Raw genomic sequence first — 15,036 nt, forward strand, 5'->3', positions numbered from 1 at the left:
TCCCACTCCCCTTGCTTGTGTTCCCTCTCTCGCTGTGTCTCTCTCTGTCGAATAAATAAATATAATCTTTAAAAAAAAAAAAAAGTAGGAAAGCAAAATGGCATTGGGAGTGAAGTCAGCCCACAAAGTAGAGCAGTATATTCTTCTTTGAGTAGCCTCCTCATTGCTGGAATAAAGAGGCAAACACAGTGAGTTACATGATGCACTGCCACCATCCTGGGTATAAAGAAAACGAAGAAGTCAAACAACAATCAGAAGATTATCCAGAACAAAGGAAATATGATGGGTAGGAAGAAACATTCCCCATAACTAGGAAAACTTGAGATCTTGTTCCCCAAGCAACACCCACAGCCCAGTGACACAGTTACTGAGTCCACATACTCAGGGTCTCCTCCCTGGTTAGTGCAACAGAGCTGCTTCTCTGTGTCTGCTTTCCTGAGCTCACACTCTCCTTCACTGGTATATGAAGTGTCACTGAGGATATGAGGTAAAATTCCATCAACTCCTCATGTTAGTCTTAGACACACTGCGATCCCATCTTTATCTTGAATTTCACCAGACTAACCCTGCAAACTTATCAAGCAAAATACACTAACAACGAACTGGATAGATGATTCCCCCAAAAGGCAGTGGCAATACTCCCAAGCCCATGGAGATCTTGACATAAGTTAAAATGAGAAGAGTGGCCTCTATACAAATTCTCTATAGCAGATCTTATCGACAACAGTAGGACATTCTCAAAGCTTCTGCAGAAAAATGAGCCTGCCCTTTCACATAATAATTCAGACAATGGGAATGTGTTCTAAGGGAGACACGCAAAACAGGGAGGAAAAAAAAAGTATGTTCAAACATATCCATTGTCAAAGACATCCATGTTGTTTATAATTATTTTTTAAAAATTTGAAACAACCTAAATGTCCAAGAATTGGGAAACTGATAAGCAAACTATTGTGTCAGCTCAATGCTATATTACATATCACTAAAATGATGTTTAAGAAAATTCTGTTGTACCATTGACAAAGGCTCATGATACAATATTAAGATTCTTTAAAGGAGTATAGAAACTTGTGTATACATTAGAATTACAACTTTTGGAGAAAAATTCCTATGCAGTGAATAAAAAGGTTGAAAGGAAATCAATCAAATACTAGCAATTGCCTTAGAATGGTGAGGCCATAGGTGATTTTTTTCTCTTATATCTTTTCCAAATTTTCTTTTATTGTGATTATATTAGTCTTATTATGAAATATATGTAAACAAATCCAAACTACCTTAAAATTTATGAAACATATTAAACAGGTCTTTATATTGTTAGCAATAATAGACAATTAGATAGACAGTAATAGAGATCAGGAGAAGCCTCTGTTTATGGAAGAATCTCTCCCTGAGAATCACTTGAAACAAAGAAGAGGGGTAAGGAGACCAACAGCAGGGCAAGAAGTCTTGCAACAGTGGGTGGGGGCAAAAACAGATATATATTGAGTGTTCTAGTAAACCTTATTTTTCCCTGAAAGTTAGTAAGACTGAGGTACAGTTATAGACTCTGTTATTTAAAGTCACTGCTTTTAGACTAGACAATAGTAGATACTGATCATTTCCAAATCTCTCTCCAAAGTCATTTCTCAACATAATCTCCACTAAACCCTCCATGGTATCAAAGTGGGCCAGAAGTCCCTCCTACCCACCCCCACCTCCCACCAAAGACTTATTTTGAGGGAGATAAGAGATCTTCATATATAAAATAAAAGATAATAAATCTATTATCCTGTTTGACCAACCTGATTCAACTCGTGACCTTTAAATGTCATACCTGTCACTAAAGAGGAAAAAAAAAAAAGTTCTATCTGTTGCATTTCTGCCTGCCCCCCAAAGGCATCTATTTTACATATAGTCTTGAGACTTGACACTATTCACAGAAATTTAAATAGCTCTTCCATTCATTTTCTAGGGCTGTCATAACAGATACCACAGACTGGTGGCTTAAACAACAGAAATTTATTTCTTCACAGTTCTAGAAGTTCAAGATCAATATGTCAGCCAGGTTAGTTTTATTTTGAAGCCTCCTTCCTTTGCTTGCAGATGGCCATCTTTTTCTGGTGTTTTCACATGATCTTCTTTCATGCATGTCCTAATCTCTTCTTATAAGAACACCAGTCATGGGCACCTGGGTGGCTCAGATGGTTAAGCGTCTGCCTTCGGCTCAGGTCATGATCTCAGAGTCCTGGGATCGAGTCCCGCATCGGGCTCCCTGCTCAGCGGGGAGCCTGCTTCTCCCTCTGCCTCTCTCTGTCTCTTATGAATAAATAAAATCTTTAAAAAAAAAAAAAAGAACACCAGTCATATCTGGATTAGGGCCTACCCATATGACTTCATTTTCCCCTAAGTACATCTTTTTTTTTTTTTTTAAGATTTTATTTACTTATTTGACAGAGAGAGACAGCGAGAGAGGGAACACAAGCAGGGGGAGTGGGAGAGGGAGAAGCAGGCCTCCCGCTGAGCAGGGAGCCCGATGTGGGTCTCGATCCCAGGACCCTGGGATCATGACCCGAGCCGAAGGCAGACGCTTAACGACTGAGCCACCCAGGCGCCCAACACTTCTAGATACCTATTGTGTGCACAGGCCCCTTCTCTGCTAAGGGCTATTGGAAACAAAGATGAGACTACCCAGTGGATTTGTTCCCACCATCAAATAGCCTTTAGGCTGCTCAGAAATAATAGCAGAAGTAAAAAGGCTACCTTCACTACATACACACGTAGGTGTCTACTGGATTCATAGTTATCATAGATGAGACAAAATGATAAGGAAAATAGCCCAAATTTTCAACAAGTAGGAGGACTTGACAGCCTGGCCACAAGCATGTCTCCAGAAGAAATTCCCATTAGCTTTTATGCTTTTCCCCTTAAGAGAACAAGTTGCAACACCCTCTCCCAAGTCTCACAGCCTTACCTTTTTAAATACTAATCCTTTCTTTTGACTGCAAAAACTTTTCACTAATAGATAGCTATCACATCTGAAGCAAATAATTAAAATATGGACTTAAAAGATATTTTTGCCTGCAAACCACTCATTTTCAAAAGCATCATCAAAAAGACGTTTGAGGGCACCTGGGTGGCTCAGTTGGTTAAGCGACTGCCTTCGGCTCAGGTCATGATCCTGGAGTCCCTGGATCGAGTCCCGCATCGGGCTCCCTGCTTGGCAGGGAGTCTGCTTCTCCCTCTGACCCTCCTCCCTCTCATGTGCTCTCTCTCATTCTCTCTCTCTCAAATAAATATATAAAATCTTTAAAAAAAAAAAAAGACGTTTGAATTTGTCACTGCTAGGAGGATCGACCTTAATAATCTCAGAGCAAGTTTTCTTCCCCTCCTGCCAATCCAGCATGTCTCCCTCCCCATCCTCAAAAAAATAATTTTCAGAAATAAATTTATGTGTAAATCAAAGTATGCATATAGCTTGTCATTTCAATTAATAAAGTGACAAACGTTTGTTAAATGCTTCCTCTGTGCCTAGCCAGGTTCTAAGCGCTTGGAGACACAAAAGAACCACAAGGAATCTCTCTGGATCCATTTAAAACGTATTGTCACATTAAAAATGCCTCAAAGGTTCCAAAGAAAAAAAGAGACAGAACCTCTTCAGGAACTTTTTTTCCTTTGTAGCTCATGTTAAATACTAAAGAAGAGTTTTTGAAACTTAGATTCTTTAAGGGGAAAATAAAAGGTTGGCCTGCGGTTTGAAAGAGAGGTTGTAACAGCCACTATGAGGCATTCTTTAGGGAAAATAGTGCTCTCAGTGTTTATGAGTTATTCATTAGAGAGTCAGGGTCTGGCTGACACTGTGGGTGCTAAGGCAAAACTTTTATCCTGGCTGGAAGGTAAGAGCTATAAAGCCAGGTAAGGGCTGCCATGTGTTTCTGGAGGGCAATTCTAAATCACAAAAACAGAGAAAGAGAGAACAGGAGACATCAGAGACAGAGAAGGCTTTGCTGTTTTGTCCACAAAAGGAAATGACATCTATCAGATGCAGAGCTGCTCAAGGTCTCATTAGTGGAGGTAGGAGGCAAGGAGACCACCACATTTTGAGAAAACAATCACAGAATCAGAACAGCTACCATAATTTTTAAACTCAAAGGCTAGAATGGTAGAGCCTCAAGTCTGTCTCAAATAAAATATTCAGTTAGATTAAGACCCAACTTTATTAAGCAGACGAGGCTGAAAGATACATGATTAATTGAAATAGATTATAGGCATCCCTGACTTTGCACTGTTCCAACATGTACAAATTTCAGTTATCATGCTTTAGTTAAATTAACACCAGTCATTCAACAAAACAGTTACCACCATTCAAATTTCAGTTACCACCATATATTAATTGTGAGTCATCACATAAAGTGCAAACTTTGCTGCTAACCGTCAGCCCACAAATCACTCCACAGCAGATGGGCAGCATGATCAATGACCAGTGACATCACTTCTTTCAAAGTTTGTCAGTAATTGAGCACCGAGCATTTGTTATTCATCGCTTGCACAGACAGAAAAGAGTATAGTTGTGTTGCCTCCTTGCCCCCCATTGATAAATCCATGTAATATTTTACAACAAGGATTAAAGTGCAACAAAGAGACAAAAAGTGATAATGCTGGAAGTGAAATTGGATGCGACTAGATTTGAAAAATGGTAACAGAAAAGCAAAGACAGGATGAGATCTAGGCTTTCATGAAGCTATGGTATAAACTATGTTGATAAAATGTAATGAATATAAAAAACAAGGTAGAGGTGCCTGGGTGGCTCAGTTGGTTAAGTAGCCAACTCTTGATTTTGGCTCAGGTCATGATCTCAGGGTTATAAGATTGAGCCCTAAGTCAGGCTCTGTGTTGGGCATGGAGCCTGCTTAAGATTCTCTCTCTCCCTCTCCCTCTGTCCCTGCTCCCTCCCTCTAAAAAAAAGAAATAAAAATTGAAAATTTTTTGAAAAAAAGGTAAAGTTGCTCTAACACATTTTAGTTCAAATTGTGGTAGAAACAGAAAGCCAATTATGGTTGAATGGAGTACACCTACTTTGGACTGAAGGCTGCAATAAAAGATAATCCAGGGCGCCTGGGTGGCTCAGTTGGTTAAGCGACTGCCTTCGGCTCAGGTCATGATCCTGGAGTCCCGGGATCGAGTCCCGCATCGGGCTCCCTGCTCGGCGGGGAGTCTGCTTCTCCCTCTGACCCTCTTCCCTCTCGTGCTCTCTGTCTCTCATTCTCTCTCTCTCAAATAAATAAATAAAATCTTAAAAAAAAAAAAAAAAGATTTAAAAAAAAAAGATAATCCAAATTAGTTCAATTCAAACCAAAGTATTAACATTAGCTGCCATATGGAAAGAAAAATGTAATTACAGCGAGACTGGAAAAAAACCTTTTATTGCTAGTAAAGATTAGTTCCATGGTTTCAGATGTTGGCATAAATTGATTAATGTTAAACTATATGATTAAGTAGCTAGCACAAACAAGGATGCTGCTGTGAAATGCGAACCCAGATTGCAAGGATTAGTTAAGGCAGGTAGTTATGATGCTCTCAAACATGAAAGGGGCTATGACAAAAGCATGAGGACATACCAGAAGAAGTGCCACTGACCAACAACAACAACAACAACAAGTTAAAAGAACTCTCAAAGGTATTTCAAAACATTGGAAACACAAAGAATAAAATATTGAAAGCTGATCCAAACTTAGAAAGGATTATGACCATTTGCCAAGGCATAATATATTGATATAAGCTATAGCATGGTATACCTTGAAATATTATACTAAGTGAAAGAAGCCGGTCACAGAAGACTACATATTATATGATTCCATTAATATGAAATGTCTAGAATAAACAGATCTACAGACACAGAAAGTAATGACTGCCTACAGATTGGGAGGGCAGGGTATGGAATTGGAGGGTGATAGCTACAGGGTACGAAGTTTAAGCCAACTGTTTAAATATATCAGAGACAGAGACCTGTCAAAATAGCCAGTATCTAAAGGGCCAAGATTTCAAAGAGAATAGTGAGTCCAGTATTCTTTGTTTCTTTTCCCCTCAAGGAAATGATGATTCTTAGCGTGGTAGGGGTTGTAGTGGGTCAGGGGGGTGGGAATGCTGAAAAGCCAGGCAGAGAACAGATGCTAGAGGCAGAGAAGCCAGTAATCTCAAGGAGATGGAGAGAAAACACAGGAGTCGGGGCCTACAGAAGCAGCCTGGCCTTAAGTAGACGAGACCCTGAGGAGGGGAGGCCTAGGAAAGAGAGCCTGATATCAAGGGATTTCCCTTCAAGACTAATAAAACTGATGATCCTTTATTTAGCAAGACTAATCAAGAAAAATGAGAAAAAGCACAGATTACCAATAACAAAAATTAAAATGAAGACTGACTCACTACAAGACCTGCAGATATCAAAGAGATACTAATGGAATATTAGAACAACTTTATACCAATAAATTGGAAAGTTTAGATGAAATGGACAGGGGCGCCTGGGTGGCTCAGTTGGTTAAGTGTCTGCCTTCAGCTCAGGTCATGATCCCAGGGTCCTGGGATCCAGCCCCGCATCAGGCTCCCTGCTCAGCGGGGAGTCTGCTTTTCCCTCTGCCACCCCTCCCACTCTCTCTCTCAAATATATAAATAAAATCTTTAAAAAAAAAAGATGAAATGGACAAACCCCTAGGAAAATAAGGCTTACCACAACTGATACAGGAAGAAACTGAATAAAATAAAACCCCAATAAGGCTGTAGCTATTAAAGACACCAAATCTATCATTTTAAAATCTTTCCACAAAAGAACCTCCAGAGAGTTAGTTTCACTGATGAATTCTTCCATTTAAGGAAAAACAAACACCACTACTAAGAAAACCTATCTCAGAAAAGATAATCTATAAATAAGGGAATGTATCAAATTTTCCAGTAAACAAGGTCAATATACAACAAAAATACCAAAAATAAACTATTAGAAAATGACACTTGAAAAACGACACAATAGTAACTCTCATCTCTCCCTTCTCCAGTGGAACTGATTTTTTTTTTTTTAATAATCATCTAATGCTGAATTTAACACTTTAAAAGAAGTCATAAAAGAAAGTCTATACTTAAATGGCTGGACTCCTGTTTACCAGTAAACATGAATACATGCATGTCTTCATTTTAGACAGGCCTTCAGAACATCTCTCCTGGCATTCAGCTCCAAGAAAACCCAACATATCCCAGATGTCACCATAGTTCCAGGTATGTCTGCCTGATTTCTGGGAGAGAAGACAGGAAGTTAAATCATGATACGATCCATGAGCTCATCCTCAGCTTATTTTCAAGGGGAACCCTTGTTTTCAAGGGACACTCATTCAGTAAGGAGACTGTCCTTGGGCCCAGCTGAAGCACCTGCCAAAAAATGTAGACAAAAGGGTAAAGGCCAGAGGCCAAGAAGCCTGGCTGGGAAGCCTCCAAATCTGGTGGAAAGCCTGTTTTTAAAACTGTTAACACTTCCCTTCCACCACTGATGACTGGAAAAGTGATTATGACAAATATAACAAAGGGTTATTAATGTCCTTAATATATAAGGAACACACAATTATCAATCCAAAATACCTTTAAGACCTAAAATACAAATGGACTACAACCCTTAACAGAATTTACAGAAAAAAAATATTAACACAAATGTCCAATAACCATCTCAAGAGAGTTGGGCTGGGGTAGAAATCAAAATTAAAATTGAGTTTCCTGTCTTTGCCAAAATTACTAGCAGAGATTTTTTTTTTAACAATCTTTTTTTTTTTTTTTTTTAAGTAAGATGGGCACTGTCATACCTACTGGTGGGTGTACTAATATATCTTCAAACTCTGTAGAAACTTAACAGATAGGAGAGAGATAATTCTATAACAAGGCTAATTATAACCTAAATGCTGTGGGGATGGGGGGTTAAGATGTCTTAGCCCACCTCATGTCTAAATAAGTTAAAATAGCTTTTACTTGAAATAAGTACTTTCCTCCAGCTATAACAAATAGAAAGACTATTTTCCTTTATGCTGTTGACCAACCTGGCCTTTCTATCATGATTCAAGAATGACCTTAACAGAGAGCTAAATCTGGAAAACTACAGTTAATCCTTGAACAATATATATGGATTTTTTTCAATAAATATGGTACAGTACTATAAATGTATTTTCTCTTCCTTATGACTTTCTTAATAACAAATTTCTTTTCTCTAGCTTACTTTATTGTAAGATTTCAGTATATAATACATCAAACATACAAAACATGTATTAACAGACTATGTTATCAATAAGACTTCTAATCGGGGCGCCTGGGTAGCTCAGTCAGTTAAGTGCCTGCCTTCTGCTCGGGTCATGATCCCGGGGTCCTGGGATTGAGCCCCACATCGGGCTCCTGCTTGGCGGGAAGACTGCTTCTCCCTCTCCCACTCCCTCTGCTTGTGTTCCCTCTCTCGCTGTGTCTCTCTCTGTCAAATAAATAAATAAAATCTTTAAAAAAAAAAAGGCTTCTAATCAACAGTAGGCAATTAGTAGTTACGTTTTGGGGCAGTCAAAATTTATAGGTAGATTTTCAACTCCACAGGTTGTTGGTACCACAACCCCTGCACTGTTCTAGGGCCAACTGTATCTTAAGAGTTTTAGCAAACATATTTCAACAGTCAGACTGACAACATAGTCCCAATATGTCCCTCTAACACAAACACACACACACTCTCTCTCACTCACTCACACACATTCACACACATGCACACATACTTCCTGCAACTTTGCCTTTATTTTCAGAACTTTTCATAACATACCGCCTGTGAATCCTCTAACTTTTCAGCTACTTTCTCTGCCAGTTTTCCTCTGTCTGTCCTTTAAACACACCAAAAGTGGGCACCCGGGTGGCTCAGTCAGTTAAGTGTCTGCCTTCTGCTCAGGTCATGATCCCAGGGTTCCTGGATGAAGCCCGGCCAGAGCATCCAGAAGCTTCCTGCTGAGCAAGGAGTCTGCTTCTCCCTCTGCCCCACCCCCTGGCTCATGCTCTCTCCCTCTCTCTGTCAAATAATAAAATAATAAAATAAAATTAAATAAATAAAATTAAATTAAATAAATAAAATAAAATAAACACACCAAAAGGTTTGCATGCTTGGCTTTCTTCTCTATAAGGTTTGTATCTTCTTTTTTTTAAAGATTTTTTATTTATTCACTTATTTGACAGAGAGAGGCACAGTGAGACAGAGATTCTTGTAAGTAGTCCCAGATTCTACTATTGCTTCAAGAACTATCTCTACGCTAACTTCCAAATACATTATCTCCAAACCTGCATGAACTTTCCTCACCAATACTAGATCAATATTTCTTGTATTAACTTCAAATATAACCTCTAAAATGGAATTTTCCTTCCTTACTCGGACTCACCTACTTTTTGTCCTATATTTATTCACCCATTCCTTCAGCAATAGTTACCAAGTGCCAGCCATTATTTTTTTTTTAAGATTTTATTTATTTATTTGACAGAGAGAGACACAGCGAGAGAGGGAACACAAGCAGGGGGAGTGGGAGAGGGAGAAGCAGACTTCCCGCGGAGCAGGGAGCCCGATGCGGGGCTCGATCCCAGGACCCTGGGATCATGACCTGAGCCAAAGGCAGACACTTAATGACTGAGCCACCCAGGCGCCCCAAGTGCCAGCCATTATTAACCATTCATTCTTCCAAACTAGATACTTGAGAGCCAACCTTCATTCTTCTCAGCCCTTCTCCTGGTTGGGTCAACTGTGTATCCTAACTCAGAGAGGTCTCTTAGATTTAGTTCTTCATCCCCACTAACACTTTAGCCCCATTCATCTCAATCTCTCACTGGGATGCCTGCTGCTGCAACTTCCTATACATTTTCCCTGCTAGTGAAGTCAGTCTATTTTCCACACAGTTGGCAGAATTATCTTCCTAAAAATAAATCAGGTCATGTCACTCCCTCTTCTGAAAAGCCTTCATAGCACATAGTGGTGGTAGGGTCTGTGAACCAACTGCACCTGAATCAGCTGGGGAACTCATTAAGCTGTCCCTTCCTGAGCCCCAGACCTACTGCATCCATCTCCTTAGAGAGAAGGCCTAGGAATCCCCACTTAACAAGCTCCCCAGGTGATTCTTGTGCCCACTCAAGGTGGAGACACGCTGGCCTGCAGGAGAGAACCCAAACTCCTTAGGCAGAAATACAAGGTCCTTCAGAAGCCTCTGGGCCCAACTGGTCTCAAATACTGTGCACCCTACACATCAGTCACACTGAACTTCTCACTTCTGTCTAGACACTTCAGGCCCTCCCATATCCCCATGCCTTTCTCTATACACAACTCCTCTGCCTCCTTCTTCACCTAGCAAAACCTTGGCCTACCTTCTTCAGTGAATCCTTCCCTGACCACCACCCCTTTCTCCATCAGAATTGTGTCTTCCTCCTTTGTTCTTTTTTTTTTTTAAAGATTTTATTTATTAGAGCATGAGCATGGGATGGGGGAGAGGGAGAGGCAGAGGAAGAAGCAGACTCCCCACTGAGCAGGGAGCCCAACGTGGGACTTGATCCCAGGACCCTGGGATCATGACCTGAGCCAAAGGCAGATGCTTAACCGACTGAGCCACCCAGGTGCCCCCCTCCTTTGTTCTTCTGAAGCCCCTTCCTCATACCTTCATCGTGGCCAAACACTAGACTGAAACACAGTTTACCTGGTTCATGTGGTGGTCTCCCAAGTAGACTGTGACCTAATGGTATTATCCGGCAAATTAAAAAATCTTCATAAATGTCTAATGGGTTGATGAATTACTTGATTCACTAGGTCAATTTATTTATTTATCTAGTATTCGTTTTGGCAGACTCACTGGATTCAGCTCTGCTTAAAATCTAAAGTTCTATAAGAAAAAACTAAAAAAACTAAAGCGTCTGCCTTCGGCTCAGGTCATGATCCCAGGGTTCTGGGATCTAGCCCTGCATCGGGCTCCCTGCTCCACGGGAAGCCTGCTTCTCCCTCTCTCACTCCCCCTGCTTGTGTTCCCTCTCTCGCTGTGTCTCTCTCTGTCAAATAAATAAAACCTTAAAAAAAAAGAAAAGAAAAAACTAAAATTCTCTCACAATCAGGAAAAACAACCATTGTCACACAAGCCAGGCCTGCCTCTGGAATTTACAGGTTCTAACTTTATAACAGATTAGATCACCAGAAAACTCCATTTCAGCTGCACACACTCCTCACAGAATTATAATTTGATGTAATGCTCTACTGTCACTGTAATGATTAATTTTATGTGTCAATTTAACCAGAACATGGGGTGCAGACATTTGGACAAACATTATTTTGGGTGTATCTTTGAGAGTGTTTCTGGATGAGATTAACATTTGCTCTTGCGCTCTTGCTCACTCTTCCTCTCAAATAAGTAAAATAACTTTATTTTTTTTTTAAGTTAGTTACTTTTTGTTTTTGTTTTTAAAAATATTTGATTTATTTATCTGTCAGAGACAGAGAGAGAGCACAAGCAGGGGGAGCAGCAGGCAGAGGGAGAAGCAGGCTCCCCGCTGAGCAAGAGGCCCGATGTGGGACTTGGTCCTAGGACCCTGGGATCATAACCTGAGCCAAAGGCAGACAGTTACTGACTGAGCCACCCAGGCATCCCAATAAATAAAATCTTTTAAAAAAGAAGGAGAAGGAGGAGGAGATGGGGGGGAGGAGAGGAGGAGGAGAAGGAGATGACTAAGTAAACCAGATTGCCCTCCTCCGTATGGGTGGGTCATTCAATCAACTAAAGAACTAAGTAGAACAAGAAGGCTGAATAAGGGGAAACTGCTGCCTGTTTGAGCTGGGACATTGGTCTTTTCTAGCCTTTGGACTCACACCAAAACACTGGCTCCTCTTGGGTCTCAAGCCTGCCTGATTTCAGACAGGAATTTACACCATCAGCTTCCCTGGTTCTCAGGCCTTTGGACTCAGACTGCAACTACATACATATCAGCTCTCCTGGGTCTCCAGCTCACCAACTGCAGATTTGGGGACCACATGACCCAATACTGTATAATAAATCTTCTTTATTTGTTTGTTTATATACATATCCTACTAGTTCTGTTTCTCTGGAGAACCATGGCCAATACAGTCACCAGGTGGCCATTTGAGAATTGTTTCTAGGGACGTCTGGGTGGCTCAGTCAGTTAAGCATCTGCCTTTGGCTCAGGTCATGATCCCAGGGTCCTGGGATCGAGCCCCATATCAGGCTCCCTGCTCAGCGGAGAGCCTCCTTCTCCCTCTCCCTCTGCCGCTCTCCCTGCTTGTGTGCTCTTTCTTAATCTCTGTCAACTAAATAAGTAAAAAAATCTTTTAAAAAAGCAAAGAAAATTGTTACTATGTTAACCCCCATTGAAAACCTTGTCCAGGGACACCTGGGTGGCTTAGTTAGTTAAGCATCTGCCTTCAGCTCAGGTCACGATCCCAGGGTGCTGGGATTGAGCCCTGCATGGGGCTCCCTGCTCAGCAGGGAGCTTGCTTCTCACTCTGCCTGCCACTCTCCCTGCTTGTGCTCTCCTTCTCTGTCAAATAACATCTTAAAAAAAAGAGAAAGAAAACCTTGTCCGTTAATTTAAGTGCTCCATTGAAACAGTGATAGACACAACTTGAGAGCACTGCTGATACCCAAATGTGTATCACATCCCTGAGTTCCATACTCATGGATCCAACTGTCTACTTTACATCTCAACAGAGTTATCTCATAAGTAACTCAAATCGAACATGTCCACAACAGAACTCCTAATTTTGCTCTCCAAACCAGCTTATGCCCAGTCTTCACTATCTCAAAAGATGGATCATCATCCATCCATATGCTCAAGTTGAAAACCTAGAACAATCTCAATTCCTCTCTCTTATTCCCATCATGTAGCTAATCAGCAAGTCGTGTTGATTCTGCTTCAACCTGAACACTTAATAGCACCTCTACTAGCTTATCCTGAACCAAGCCATCCTTTTCTCTCACTCAGACCTTTGCAATAGTACCAATAGGGACTCCAATAGAAGACCCAATTATTTTCCCTGCTTCCACTCTTGCCTCCTGCAGGCTATTCTTCACATAGTAGCTAGTGGGAATCAGAATTAGACATTTAAAAAGATAACAAAACTTTACCTGCTCAAAGTTTCCAAAAGCTCCCCAATCACAGTTGGGGGAAAAAAAGTCCAAATCTCTACAAAGCCAAACACAGCTACCTTCTCTAGCTTCATCTCCTACCAGTCCCCTGCCACTCACACAATTGCTGTATCCCTCCCCAGCTGTGTACAAGTTTCCTCCAGTATTACTGGTTGTTTCTCAAATATATCAAGTTTCTTCCTACCTCTGGGCCTTGGAACTTGCTATTTCCTCTCATGAAATGCATTTTGCATGGTTCACTCTTATCATTTGGGGTAACTGCCCTTATGTCACCTTCCCAAACAGACCTCCCCACTGTCTCCCCAACACTCTCTATCCCATTAGTCCACTATATTTGCCTTCAGAGCACTCATCACTACCCAATGTTACTTTATTTACTAACTTGTTTGTTGACCCTCTCTCTTCACTAAAAACCTCATGAAGACTGAGAATTTTTTCTTGTACACTTCATATCCACAGTGTCTGGAACACAGCATATGCACAATAAGTAAATGAATGGACAGATTCTTCTTAGTATGTAATACTTAAAAAAAAATTCAGTGTTTGCAAAATGGTATGTATCCTATGATAAGACATATATATATAATGAGAAATTTCATAATTCATGTTTCTCTTTTTTAATTTCCAGGAAGCCCAATTCTAAATTTGTACTCATGTCCAACAACTTAACTTAAATTGGGTTTCCTTTCTAATTATCTATTACATGCTCTTGATCATTCATGATTATTGTAACATCCTATAGAACTAGCTATCTTTTATTATAAACTGCCTTAATTCCTTGGTGTAGGCAGACTATAAAGATTAATGCATACATACTCATTTATTGATACATGGATGTTAATATTGTTTCTCTAACATGACTAAAATTCTTGAAAGCAAGCCTATTTATAATAGCCCTTCATATGTCCTCAAGCACATATCAAAGGGCAGAGCTTAATATATTTGCTCGATAACATTCTAAATGTACTGATTTCTTTATTGATTGATCAAGAGCAAAACCACATTTTGGTTACAAGTGAATAAGCTAAGGTGTAGAGAAAACTGTCATCTCCCTTTCAAAAAGTGGACAAGGCTAAAACTAATGTTGTAATGTAAGGGGATTAACATAAGAATAAAAAAATTTAAAAAAAAATGGACAAGGATTTGTTAGAAGTGAGAGAGGAGTTATCTGCATAAAAAAGAGAAACTGACTTAGTGAGCTGGATAGGGAGGGTACACAGGCACAGCTAAGCCTGACACAAAGTTTAGCAGGAGAAAATCTGGAAAGGCTGAAACCTTCTCCAATAAAATTCTCCTGGAAAAACTGGTGGAGAGAGAGAGCGAATTAAGGGCGAGAAAATAATTTGATGATGTCCGAGGACAACCTTGAAGAAAGGTGAAGGTATTGATCCAAATCTTGCTGGAGAAATAAACCCCCACCTCTTGGCAGGGTGGATGGGGTTAAGGGGAGGTGGGATAAATCTGGGATTAAAGGAACGGGTGCAGTAGATGACTGTCATTAACACTGATTGAGGACTACAGGTGGGGACACTAAAGACATCCCTTTCATCTACCTGTGGGCCCCAGACTAAGGTTAGAGAGACAAGAGAGGGGAAAAGAAAGAGAGAGCTAAGTTCTGATAGAAACCTGGCAGGACTGCCCCCTCACTGTTAATTCTTGACCGTCAGCCAAAAGTCCAGCAGAGACGTTAAAAACCAGCACTAACCATGAAGGCCAGTGGCAGAAGTAGATGTCGGCATGGTGGATATAGCAGTTGTCCCCGCTGGCATCTTTCCAGCTGGCTGGGCCCTCCACGTCTTCACAAAACTCTTTGGCAGTGACCACAGTACTAGACAAGTGCAAGGTTTTGGATTTCTGTAAGTATTTCCCCACCACTCCCCATATGCTCCAA

General features: G+C 40.6%; 1 protein-coding gene across 1 annotated transcript in view; it reads right to left on the reverse strand.

The window, feature by feature from the left end:
• Positions 1-1,162: 1,162 nt before the first annotated feature.
• Positions 1,163-15,036, reverse strand: part of APTX (aprataxin) — a 76,822-nt gene continuing 62,948 nt past the window's right edge. Inside the window, exon 9 of the mRNA XM_064579383.1 lies at positions 1,163-2,310. Within this exon, the coding sequence (XP_064435453.1) occupies positions 2,253-2,310 (58 nt within the window). The 3' untranslated portion in view covers positions 1,163-2,252. The remainder of the gene's footprint in view (positions 2,311-15,036) is intronic.

Source organism: Mirounga angustirostris, unplaced genomic scaffold, assembly GCF_029215605.1.
Source record: "Mirounga angustirostris isolate CCGP_5_RB_7025 unplaced genomic scaffold, mMirAng1.0.hap1 SCAF_15, whole genome shotgun sequence".
In the NCBI taxonomy this organism is placed as follows: domain Eukaryota; kingdom Metazoa; phylum Chordata; class Mammalia; order Carnivora; family Phocidae; genus Mirounga; species Mirounga angustirostris.